At 40.7% G+C, this 13,971-nt stretch overlaps 1 protein-coding gene across 1 annotated transcript in view; it reads left to right on the forward strand.

Moving 5' to 3' along the window:
* LOC136863901 (dynein beta chain, ciliary-like) overlaps nucleotides 1-13,971 on the forward strand; it is a 5,220,903-nt gene that overhangs the window by 295,767 nt on the left and 4,911,165 nt on the right. Inside the window, exon 6 of the mRNA XM_068226514.1 lies at nucleotides 7,674-7,826. Coding sequence (XP_068082615.1) covers nucleotides 7,674-7,826 — 153 coding nt within the window. The remainder of the gene's footprint in view (nucleotides 1-7,673; nucleotides 7,827-13,971) is intronic.

Below are 13,971 nucleotides of genomic sequence, written 5' to 3' on the forward strand. Positions count from 1 at the left end.
TGTACTTTTGCTATATTCATATTATCGATAACTGAGTGAGTTAGCTACGCGATATGTACACTGCCTTATTCATAGGATCGCGTTGTTATAGTAATATATGTTCGATAGAGACAAAAAGCTATGCCTTGACAGAGCTGGTAGAGGAGAAGGAGGTCATAACAGCCGCTATCTTGTGCAAGCTGTTCAAAATTCTAATCTTATTTTTTTCTCTTAGAACAAAGGTATCTCCTGACATGTTCTGAACAAATATTGTATCGTGTTCTATTCTAGTCTTGTTATGTTTCAATCATTTCTTTTGTGGTCTGCAAGCATAAGCATGCACAATGATGTTATCGCTGCAACACCTGCACTCTTGCCTTCGCGATGCGTGTTCGATAGAGCTATGCCTTGGCAGAGGATGAGGAGAAGGAGGCCATAACAGCCGCCGCTATCTGGTGTAGTACCCTCTATGTGTTATCTTGTGTGATTAGCGTCGGGAAGGGCATGTTGTCGTAAAGTAAGGATAGTCCCCTTCAATATGATAGATGAGAGGTCAGGTTCGCGAATGCACTAAAGTTTTTCTGTTGAATGATGATAACTAACGGAATTTTTCAAATTGCCCGCTACCACGTGCTTAAGGTAGTAGCCTTAAAGATAGCAGCACGGCGCTCTGTTGATGAAAGATGGCGGCCGTCAGCTTGTTAGCTGTCGAAAAGCATGTACCTTTGTTAACAAACAAGAGTACGTGCAATTTTCTTAAATTGCCAGGTACTAAATTTCAGGTAGTTCTAAAATCGCGGCACTGGGGTTTGCGATGCAAGACGGCGGATGACAGCTGTCAAATGAGCACGTGGAATTTTACAAATTACCCGTCACTACGTGCTTAAGGTAGTAGCCGTAAATATAGCGGCACGGTTCCCTGTTGATTAAAGATGCCTGCTGTCAAAAAAGCACGTGGCTTTGAAGAGCACGTGGAATTACAAGTTGCCCTCCACCGCATGCATAACAGCAGCCGCCATCTTGTGCAGTTGCCTCTAAGCTAGCTTTCATCATAAGAGCCCATGTATAGCCGCCACCCTTGCGCAAGCGTCTCCAGGGAGCCTTATAAATGCAGCAGCCATCCTGTGCAAGCACCCTTAAGCTGTCTCATAAGAAGCTATGTATAACCGCTATCTTGTGGCCGCCATCGTGCGCAAGCATCCCTAGGGAGTCTCGTAAGTGCCTATGTATAGCAGCCATCTTGCGGCCGCCATGTTGCGTAAGCAACTTTAAGCCGTCTCATGAGGGGCTGTGTATAGCCTCCTCATCTTGCAGCCGCCATCTTGCGCAAGCGTCCCTCGGGTATCTCATAAGAGTCTATGTACAGCAGCCATCTTGCGCTAGCTCCCTTAAGGTGACTCATAAGCAGCCATTTATAGCCGCCATCTAGTAAAATTAGATAGCCGCCATCTTGCGCAACCGTCCCTAGGGCGTCTCATAAGAGTCTATGTATAGCACCTATCCTGCAGCCACCATCTTGCGCAAGCACCCTTAAGGCGTCTGATAAGGGGCAGTGCATAGCTACCATCTTGTGCAATTGGCGTCGGGAAGGGCATCCGGCCGTAAAACTGAGGGTAGGCTCCTCCATGATGTTAAGTTTGCGGTCTTGTGCGTCGAAAGTTAGGTTAAGCCCCTCCAAGATAGGGGATATTAGGTTAGACTCACTCTCTTAGGCTTCAGGAAGGGCATCCATCTGTAAAACTGAGGTTTTCCCCCTCCATGAGGTTAGGCTACCACTCTTACACGTTCAAAGTTAGATTAAGCCCTTGCAAGACGGCGGGTGTGAGGTTAGGCTCGCTCTCTTAGCCAGCATAGCAATGCGGTGGAGGCCTCTGTGGAGGGACCTGCAGTGGCGGTGGTGGTGGAGCACGCTCCCGAGAGCCTGTGGTGGCGGTGTCGGTGGTGGCCTCTGCGGAGGGGCCTGCAGTGACCGTGGAGGCCTCTGCGGGGTGCCTGTCGAGGTGGAGGCCGCCGAACCATCCACATACACTACTCGCTTATTTCGCAAACAGTGCCGATTCGAATGACGTTGGATGAGATGATTTTGCATATTGAAACCGATGAATGTTACATCTGTAAACAGCCGATTATTTGACCGCATATTAAGGTTAGAGGTCACTGTCACTTTATCGGGAAATATCGCGGACCTGCACATTAGTGCAATCTTTCATATTGTGTACCAACATTTATTCCATCCGTTTTCCATAAGTTGTCAGGTTACGATGGCCACTTCATTGTTCGTGAATTTGCACAATTAAGTTGCACAAAGTTCACTGTGATTGCGCAAAATCTTGAACGCTTTATTTCATTCAGTTATAGTGTAGGCGATATTAGCATTCGCTTTCTAGATACGTATAAATTTATGAACTATTCACTTGATACATTTGTAAATGTGTTTCCAGAATATTTTCCAGATTCTGAGCAATGTAAACTTGGTATAAGGAAAGGTGTTCTGCCCTATGACTATATTCAGAGCTTCCAAACATTAGAAGAAATAAAATTACCTCCTCGGTCTGCATTTACAAGTGTGTTAAGTGAATGTAGCACACCGTCACTCAGCTCATCGTCATACGGTAGGCATTTGGTATCAATTTCTGATGAAGACTACTTACATGCCAGCCATGTGTTGTCAACGTTTCATCTACAGTCACTAGGTGAATACGCAGACTTGTATTTGAAGGTACTTTTGCTCTGTGATGTGTTTGAAAAGTTCCGTAAAATCTGTTTATCTATTGAGGGATTGGACCCTTGCTATTTCTACACAACCCCCGGTCTGTCATGGGATGCGATGCTCTAGTGTACTGGTGTGCAAATTGATCTTCTAACGGATGTTGACATTCTTCAGATTCTTAAACGCGGCATTCGCGGCGTACTAGTTTCGCTTGTCAACAGGCATGCGATCGCGAATATTCCCTACCTCGACAGCTATAATTCAGAGAAAGAAGATTCCTATCTGATGCATTTCGATGTCAATAATCTGTATGGGTGGGCTATGTCACAGACAGTACCATGTAAAGATTTTGTATGGCTAACAGAAAGTGAAATTCAACATTTTGTTGTTTTTGAGGCTGCTAAAGATCCTCATCGCGGCTACGTGCTAGAAACTTCTCTTGAATACCCTTCTCATCTTCACGATTCACATTAATTACGATCTTCTTTTTAGTGTTGAAAATATGATTCCACCTCATGATACATCAAACCATGCCAAACTGCTAGTTACGCTTTTTCCAAAAAAGCTGTATGTTATCCATAGACAATGTCTTGTTCAATGTCTCGATTACGGCTTACAGTTAGAGTGTATTTATCGTTTCGTACGTTTAAGTAGGAAGCATGGCTTCAACCGTACATGGATTTAAATACTGAACATCTTCAACGTGCTACAACAACATTTGAGAGTACGTTTTTCAAACTGATGAATAACTCTATCTATGGCAAAAGCATGAAAAATGTACGCAAATATTGCGACATTCATTAAATTCATCTATGGGATGGGCAGTATATGGCACTCATATACATCTCAAAACCAAATTTCAAAGCCTATCATGTTATTGATCGAGACCTTATTTTTGTTTAAATAAAAATTCGGAGATCATCTATGCCAAGCCAATTTATTTAGGAACGGCTGTACGTGATTTTTCAAAATTAAAAATGCGTGATTTTCATATAGATTTGCAGTGGAACAGTTTACTGATCTTATACTTTTGAATATGGATACATTTCTGTATAGGGGTACAGATAGTTTCATTTATCATATTCGGAGGACGGACGTCTACGATGTGAAGCGAGACCATTCTCAATACTTTGACACTTCTTCCTTTTCACCTAGTAATCCATTTAACATTCGGCCCCAGAACAAGAAAATCACAGGGCTTATAAAAAATGAATGTTCTATGAATATCATGACTGATATTATTGGGTAAACATCAAAAATATATGCCTATGACACTCAAAATTCACAGTATATTAAAAAGGCAAAAGGCGTACGTTCAAGCGTCGTTAGCCGTTTACACCTTCAACACTCTGGTGATGCACTCACTTCTAGAAATGCCGCTTTCTGTACGCAAAAAAGGATTCAATCACGTAAACGTCATGTTTATACGATCGAACAAAAGAAATGTTCATTGCTTCCTTTCGATGACAAACGTGTATGGGATAGTGATTCCCTTACCAGTGTTCCATGTGGGTACAGCAACAACTTGTAAGAAACAGAGAATTGCATAATCACTTAAGAATCGGGAGGTACACCAACATTGTATTCAAGATGAAACTTGCACATACAAAATTAGCACTATTAACATGAGAGAATTGCATAATCAGTTAAGAATCGGGAGGTACACCAACATTGTATTCACATACAAAATTAGCACTATTAACATTATCAGTTAAGAAGGGAGAGGTAGACGAACATTGAAAGATGTACATATAATAAGCAGAAATCGCTAATGCTCAAGTACAGCAAATGATTCAAGATAAAACTTGTACATACAAGATGCAATGTAAATAAATAATGTAGAATTGGCATATTCTTTTATTTTAGATTATGTACTCCTCTGTCCACATGTGTATTCTTTCTCCTCCTACCGCTCCCTGTTCTTCTTTGCAAGAAAAAGTTTCGATCGTTTACTTAAATACTACATCGCTCTAGGAGGAGGGAAAGAAGAGGCTGTTACATTTTAAAGTAAGTATGTCAAGGCCTCAGAGTGTTCAGCTTACTTAAAAAACTAAGAGAATAGTATGTTCAGAAGAGCAGCTCATTAAGTATGTTGAGAAGGCAACTTTTTTAAAATCTATCTTCTTACGAAAAAGGTATCTCTAAACATGTTCTGAACAGTTTTCTGAACACCTGTTGTTCGATTCTAGTCTTTTTTGAATCCATCTACGCAATTATCCCTTGCAAGGCAGTAAACATGTTTTAATCACTTATTCTGTGCTCTGAACAATTGTTGTAGGTAACGACATCGACTGTAGTATGTGGTTCTAATTTTGATATGTTTTAATCACTTATTTAGTGTTCTGAACACTTGTTATAATCAATGACATCAACTATAGTATGTGATTCTCTTCTTGATATGTTTTAATCACTTGTTTGGTGTTATTAAAATAAAAATCGATGTTCTAAACACTTGTTGTAGGTAACGCCATCGACTATAGTATGCGATTCTAGTCTTGATATGTTCAAATCACTTATTTAGTGTCCTTAACAGCAACCTTGTAAGTATGGCAACAAAGAGTGTTGAAAGCAGTAGCTTATGTTCTCTAAGATATTGTGAAGGGCAGAATTTCAGTGTCGTAAAGATAGCAGCAAGATGCTGTCATGTTGGCAGCCGTCAAAAAGCACTTGGAATTTCAAATTGCCCAATACCATGTGCAAAACTTTGCAGGCATGAAGTATTAGTCCCGTCCAGATTCCAGCTCTGTAGTTTGCGATCGTCTATTGTTTAAAGATGGCCGCTGACAGCCGTCGAAAAAGCACGTAGCTTTGTTTACAAACAACAGCACGTGAATAACGTAGTAGCTATAATTTCTTTGCCGTAAACATAGCAGAACGATGCTGTCTTCTTTAAAGATGGCGGCTGACAGCTGTCAAAAAGCGCGTGGCTTTGTTTACAAACAAGAGCACGTGGACTATCAAATTTCACGTGTCCACGTGCCCAAGGTGGCACCCATGAGAATTTAGCCCCGTCATGATTGCAGCATGATGCTCTCTTGTTTAAAGATGGACGCTGACAGCGGTCAAAAGAGCACGTGGCTTTGTTTACAAGCAAGAGCACTTGGAATTTCAAATTTCGCGCGCCCACGTGCCCAAGGTGGCACCCATCAGGTTTAGTGCTGTAAAGATGGCAACACTGAGGTTAGCGATGCGTTCTTGTTTAAAGATGACAGCTTGACAGCTGTCAAAAAAGCACGTGGCGTTGTTTACAAACAAGAGCACGTGGTAATGACGTCACGGTCACGTGCTCACGACGTCACAGAGTCAATGACTTTTGGCCGGAGTCAATGACCTCGGGTGCTGACGCAGCAGAAAATGTGCCGACACCAAGTGTTTGGGAACCCTATTGCCCTACTACTTATGTATCTAGAAAATACAACTCAGAGAATGAGAGTAGGTGAAGCTTTATCTGTCGCTGTAAAAATTAAGAGGGGAATTCCTCAAGGCAGAATTATTGGACCTTTACGTTTTCTTATATATATATCAATGATATGTGTAAAGAAGTGGAATCAGAGATAAGGCTTTTCGCAGATGATGTTATTCTGTACAGAGTAATAAATAGGTTACAAGATTGTGAGCAACTGCAAAATGACCTCGATAATATTGTGAGATGGACAGTAGGCAATGGTATGATGATAAACGGGGTTAAACGTCAGGTTGTGAGTTTCACAAATAGGAAAAGTCCTCTCAGTTTTAATTACTGCATTGACGGGGTGAAAGTTCCCTTTGGGGATCATTGCAAATACCTAGGTATAAATATAAGGAAAGATCTTCATTGGGGTAATCACATAAATGGGATTGTAAATAAAGAGTACAGATCTCTGCACATGGTTATGAGAGTATTTAGGGGATGTAGTAAGGATGTAAGGGAGAGAGCATATTTGTCTCTGGTGAGACGTCAACTTGAGTATGGTTCCAGTGTATGGGACCCTTACCAGGATTACTTGATTCAGGAACTGGAAAACAATCCAAAGAAAAGCAGCCCGATTTGTTCTGGGCGATTTCCGACAAAAGAGTAGCGTTACAGAAATGTTACAAAGTTTGGGCTGGGAAGACTTGGGAGAAAGGAGACGAGCTGCTCGACTAAGTGGTATGTTCCGAGCTGTCGGTGGAGAGATGGCGTAGGAGGACATCAGTATACGAATAAGTTTGGATGGTGTCTTTAAAAGTAGGAAAGATCACAATATGAAGATAAAGTTGGAATTCAAGAGGACAAACTGGGGCAAATATTCATTTATAGGAAGGGGAGTTAGAGATTGGATTAACTTACCAAGGGAGATGTTCAATAAATTTCCAATTTCTTTACAATCATTTAAGAAAAGGCTAGGAAAACAACAGATAGGGAATCTGCCACCTGGGTCTCTGCCCTAAATGCAGATCAGTAGTAGTGATTGATTGATTGAGTGATTGATTGATTGATTGATTGATTGATTGATTGACTGATTGATTGATTGATTGATTGATTGACTGATTGATTGATTGATTGATTGATTGATTGATTGATTGACTGATTGATTGATTGATTGATTGATTGATTGATTGATTGATTGATTGATTGATTGATTGATTGATTGATTGATTGATTGATTGATTGATTGATTGATTGATTGATTGAATATATATGTGTGAATTTCGCTGCTCCGTCAGCATCGGTGAACATCATTCATTTACTTCGTTTTCAGGGAAGGAATAAAGAATAATCCTGAGAAAAGAACTAGTGTCATGTACGGAACCTATGGTACGCATGACTACAGCCTTGCACTGACTTGCACTCCAAGTATCAATGAGATGGTGGAGTAGTTCTCGATTTTCTACCAAAGCATATCCTCTACTCCGAGTGTCTAAGCACCCTTCACATACGGACCTAACACAGAGCAATTTGAGAGGTACTGACTCTGAAGAGACACGGGGGTTAATGGCCTATCCTCATGTTCTTGTGTTTCAGAAACAAACTTTTGGCACTCTCGTCTCAGTAACTTGCAGTTCATCTACGGACAAATGAAAGAAGATCGAGTAAGGAAAATGGGAGTTATGCTGGAAAAAACAGAGAGTGCCTACTATCCATGCTTCACGAATTTGTTCCTCAGTGTTGAAGCAGGTATGTTTTCCCTCAACTTACTCACTGAATATCCGGCATGCAAGTTGAAGTTGCTTTTTACATCGCACCAACACAGAGGTCCTAATGGGATAGTAAAAGGCTAGGAGTGGGAAGGAAGAGGCCCTGATCTTAATTAAAGTACAGCTCCAGCCCCAGCATTTGCCTGGTGTGAAAATGGGAACCACTGAAAACTATTTTCACGACTGCCGATAGCGGGCTTCGAACCCATTATCTACCGAATACTGGCCGCATCTAACGAGCTCGGTCCATGCAAGTTCAAGTATTGTTATAGACAACGTAAACTGAAGAGCAATTCTCAGGTATTAAGAGTTAAGATTTAATAACAGAGTTCCTTGATGTGATGCACATTTTTGGCATGTTATTGTTGTTAGGATCATCCGTCCATAGTCTGGTCTCATGCAGCTCTCCATGCTACCATATCCTGAACTAACCTACATCTACACTAATCTGTTTGGTATACCCCTGCCGTCAAAATATACAAGTTGGAGGTGTCTAGCATTTTATTGACTTATAGTTCTCATCTCACGAATTCCACTCAAAATCTCTATATTCGTGATTTGATCTACCAATTTCACCTTCACCATTCTTCTCTAAAACCACATTTCAGAAACATTTATTGTCGTACTTTGTGAGCTGACTATCGTTCATATTTCACTTCCAGAAAATAAAACACGCCAGACAAATGTCTTCAAAACCTATCTTTCTAATTCCGACGTCAATGATTGAAGTGAACAAATTTCTTTTTTACTTCAACTATTCTGCATTTTATGTTCTCCTCACTTCTGACATCACTATTTATTTTATTACCCAAGTAATAATACACATGTATTTCTTTCTGTTCCTGCATCACCTGATAGAGTGATAGACATAAAGCTGAAAATTACAGGCCAGTAAATTTGACATGCATTGTATGTAAGCTTTGGGTAGGCATTCTTTCTGATTATATTAGACATGTTTGTGAAATTAATAACTGGTTCGATAGAAGGCAATTCGGTTTTAGGAAAGGTTATTCCACTGAAGCTCAACTTGTAGGATTCCAGCAAGATATAGCAGATATCTTGGATTCTGGAGGTCAAATGGACTGTACCGCGATTGACCTGTCTAAAGCATTTGATAGGGTGGATCATGGGAGACTACTGGCAAAAATGAGTGCAATTGGACTAGACAAAAGGGTGACTGAATGGGTTGCTATATTTCTAGAAAATAGATCTCAGAGAATTAGAGTAGGTGAAGCTTTATCTGACCCTGTAATAATTAAGAGGGGAATTCCTCAAGGCAGTATTATCGGACCTTTGTGTTTTCTTATATATATAAATGATATGAGTAAAGGAGTGAAATCGGAGGTAAGGCCTTTTGCGGATGATGTTATTCTCTATAGAGTGATAAATAAGTTACAAGATTGTGAGCAACTGCAACGTGACCTCGAAAATGTTGTGAGATGGACAGCAGGCAATGGTATGTTGATAAACGGGGTTAAAAGTCAGGTTGTGAGTTTAACAAGTAGGAAATGTCCTCTCAGTTTTAATTACTGCGTTGATGGGGTGAAAGTTCCTTTTGGGGATCATTGTAAGTATCTAGGTGTTAATATAAGGAAAGATCTTCATTGGGGTAATCATATAAATGGGATTGTAAATAAAGGGTACAGATCTCTGCACATGGTTATGAGGGTGTTTAGGGGTTGTAGTAAGGATGTAAAGGAGAGGGCATATAAGTCCCTGGTAAGACCCCAACTAGAGTATGGTTCCAGTGTATGGGACCCTCACCAGGATTACCTGATTCAAGAACTGGAAAAAATCCAAAGAAAAGCAGCTCGATTTGTTCTGGGCGATTTCCGACAAAAGAGTAGCGTTACAAAAATGTTGCAATGTTTGGGTTGGGAATAATTGAGAGAAAGAAGAAGAGCTGCTCGACTAAGTGGTATGTTCCGGCTATCAGCGGAGAGATGACGTGGAATGACATTAGTAGACGAATAAGTTTGAATGGCGTTTATAAAATTAGGAAAGATCACAATATGAAGATAAAGTTGGAATTCAAGAGGACAAACTAGGGCAAATATTCATTTATAGGAAGGGGAGTTAGGGATTGGAATAACTTACCAAGAGAGATGTTCAATAAATTTCCAATTTCTTTGAAATCATTTAGAAAAAGGCTGGGAAAACAACAAATAGGGAATCTGCCACCTGGGCGACTGCCCTAAATGCAGATCAGTATTGATTGATTGATTGATTGATTGATTGATTGATTGACTACGTTCCACTTCACTCCGTTACATTGTTTTCATCTTGTACTGTGTCCATACCATTCAACAATTTCTACAAATCCTGTGGAGACTTAGATGAAGTATCAATTAGATCGGAAAACTCAGAGATTTGGTTTCCTTCGATTGCGATTCCCTTTCATGGTTGCTTCCTAATTTCCTTTGTGGACTGTTTGAAAAAGAAGGAGAGGGGGACCGGTTGCATCCTTGCCTCACTTCTTTCAGGATAACTGCTTCTTTTTCATAGGAAGCGATTCTCGCCACTGTAGAATGACTGTTGTACAGATTGTAGGTATTTTTTTCTTCCGGTATCTGATACCGATTATCTTCAGGATTTCACATAGATTAACCCATTCAACATTATCGAACATTTTTTCTAGATCTAGGAATACCATGTACCTTCTTAGTACGATTCTCTAGGATCGTAAGTAAAGTAAGGTTTGCTTCTCGTGTTCCTACATTTCATTTGAAGCCAAACTGATGTCCCAATTAAGCTCTAAGCTGTTTTTCCAATTTTCTGTAAATAATAATCACGGGGTACAAAACAAATGGCGTAGTATTTTTAACACTTGTCAGCACTTGCCATCTTCGTAATGGGTATAATAGTATTCTGTCTGAAATTGGATGACATTTCTACCTCACACTAAATGAATAACTTTGACACGCTGTTTTATCCTACGGCAATCAGTAACTCTCAGGTTATGTCGTCAGTTCCAGTAGCTTTGTGTCTATTTAAGAGTCTCAAACCTCTGTCGAATTCTGATCTCAAAATCGGTTCTCCCATTTCATATCCATCAACAGCTTCTTCTAGTGTAAAAAAACTTATAGCATAGGTACTTCTTCACCTTGATACAAATTTTAGATATGTTCTTGCCTTATTTCTGCCTTTCCTTATTTACCTAGGAGTGACCTTCCAACTAAGGTCATGATATTCATCTACCTATTTTTCCTTTCCTGAAACGTCTCTTTAATTTTCCTGTACTCAGCATCCACCTTTCTCAGGAGCATACAACCTGCAAGTTCCTTGCATTTTTCTTTGAGCAATTTTTACTTAGCTGTCCTGAATTTTATATCTGCTCCATTTTTTATCACTTGTATTCTTTCCTGCATTCCTCATTCTGGGCATTCTTGTGCTTACACCGCTCATCATGTTGTTCTAGTATGACCCGAGTTATCCATTGATTCTTACTTGGTCTTACCTCTGTTCCTAAAACTCCATCAGAACCGCTACACATCTTATTCTTCATGACTGTCCACTCTTCATCCATTGTGTTTCCCACAGCCTTTTCATTTAGTCCTTGTACAACATTTTCCTTCGACAACTACCTCACAATCTTTACTTTCAACTTATATGGATCCCATCTTCTTTCTTTTCTTCCTTTCTTCAACATCAGGTAGCATCTCAAGACCAAAAAGTTGTGGTCAGTGTCTATGTCTGCTCCTGGCAACATCTTGCAAACCAACACCTTGTTTCTGATTTTCTTCCTTGTAACAATGAAGTCTATTCAATACTTTCCAGAGTGCCCATATCTCATCCACGTGTACAGCTCGTCTTCTTTCTCCTAAGTCTTCCCAGCACATACTTTGCAACTTTCATGTAACGGTACTCCTTTGTCGGAAATTACCCAGAATGACCATTGTTTTTTTATGATGTTCTTTTTCGCTTCTGCTGCCACTCATCTCCGATAGATGGGATTAATGCTTCGTACTGTGCATAGCAGCCTGCCATAATATTGGCAGGAAATACCTGGGGATTTAAGTCACTTTCTTCTTCCACTGGTTCATAAATATTCTGATGCTGCTGGTACGTAACACACTGGTCCCTCACAGTATTCTAGCTATTCCATCCCTACGCTGGGAACCTGATTGGAATGGGTAGTCTGCACCCTTAATGGAATAATGGCAGAGTGTTCACGGCTGTCTGGGGCCTGTCCATTCCACTTCTGGAAATTTGGACTGTGAGATCGGCAGCAGAGTACTGTTCGTTAAAATTGAGGAAATGTGTGGTTCTTTATTTGACTGAGAATTTCATATGAAAGCATTGTTTTTATTCCCAACATTCCTACTGACGTCATTGTACTGATCTATGTTGATTTCAGTTGGGAAAACCACTGGGACAGTCCTTCTGAGGATGTAAAAGCAGGTGGATAGTAAATGTCTGCCGTTATAATGAAAACTCCCCAACTCGATTTTGACTGATGGTAGGCAAGAAGGCCTACCATTACAATGGAACTTCCCTAACCCAGACTTCACATGAGAAAAGACGTACTGTGACCGTTCATCATGTCACCAAGAGTGTACTACGGTATCCTGTAGATGAATTATGCCGTTTTAAGCGCTCTCCTACGTTAATTAACGCCCAAGTTAACGCACGCTTACCCTCCACGGGATACGAGTGGCGAGCTGCCAGCCCCACGCACCAAATTATCTTTGCGCGTAATTACTGCAACGAGTCATATTTTATCATCCGGGCAGAAGCGCTCTCAGTCAGGCTCGACAGAGAAAGAAATACTCTAGCCGTTAAGTAGGTCACAGGCACTGTGCCCAACCCTGGCAAATATCACTTTTTCGCTCCCTTTCCAGCGGAAACACCAATACCAGTGCCCTGTCTTCATTTGTTTTCAAGAGAGAAATTAACATAACTCACATACTACCAGGCAGATTTTCATGACTCAATGTTCATTAGAAGCGGCGAATTTTATAGCAATTTTTGACACCAAAGAGTCCTTTACATGATTCTAATGGGACAATCTACGCAGTTTATGGACACTCTACAGGTGTTCACCACCTGCAGAAAGCTGTCAGCGAGAGCGAAGCCACACAACCGCCAAATCACAAGCCCCTCCCTCACTGGGATATCGAAGGACGCTTTCAAGATTAGAGCAAAATGCGTGAAGCGATCGAAATGATAATCGATCAGTGGAAACTCGTGTAATCAACCTTTAATTTGATGCATTGATCGATCCTGGGAACAACGTGCTACCGGAGCGATTTCTGCAGATAGGAGGAGTCTTTCTCTCTCTCTCTCGTCTGACACGTTTTCATTATAAAAAGGGGGTGCGAACCTAGGCAAGCATCTTGTTCGATTCTACCAGTTGCATGGTAGGGTGGTACCTGATGTGAGTGACTCTTCAGTATTCTTTGTTTCAGTACTACAAAGTGGTGACCAGTCAGTAATCCTTTGAATAGTGTTTACATAGCTGAAGTTCTATCACTGATATGATCATGTAACAGTGTAGTGGAAGTTTATTGATATTAACATAGTACGGCATTTAATCTTAACTATGAAGGTTATATGATATGCGGAGTGCTTAAGTGTACAAATATGTGAGTAAAGAGAACGTAAAATCAAACGCTAGTAGGTTGTGTGATCGTGTAAGTAAGTTCACGAGCGTATTAACTGCCGATGAAATAACACAGGAGCCCAAATAACCGTGTAATGATGAATGATCAGTTGTAGGAGAAAGTGCGGCTCAGTGGCGATGTATAAACTCAGGGCGATATCGGCTAAGAAATTCAAGACGCAGTAGCCAGTATGTACTCCCACATAAACTAGTGCTGAATTAGGCAAAGTCAAACCATGTTCGTGAGGATAGCTTCAGGTTTCTAATAACAGTGAAAGTGCGGGCGTGCATAATTAGGGGATAAACTGCCGACAGTAGAATAGACAGCCACTAGGGAAAGCAGCGGGCTACAAGACATTACCGATGCTTGATTGGAGGGCTCGACCTTATGAGTCTGATCGTAGAAATTATAATGTGTTGCCATTTATCACAATTATAATTAAGTCAGATTCCCTCATTGTGTTGTGCGCCAGTGATATCATTCCCCGAGGAAGAAGAGGATTGAAAGGAAGGCCTGTATCCG

The sequence above is a fragment of the Anabrus simplex genome, chromosome 2 (assembly GCF_040414725.1).
Source record: "Anabrus simplex isolate iqAnaSimp1 chromosome 2, ASM4041472v1, whole genome shotgun sequence".
Classification (NCBI taxonomy): Eukaryota; Metazoa; Arthropoda; class Insecta; order Orthoptera; family Tettigoniidae; genus Anabrus; species Anabrus simplex.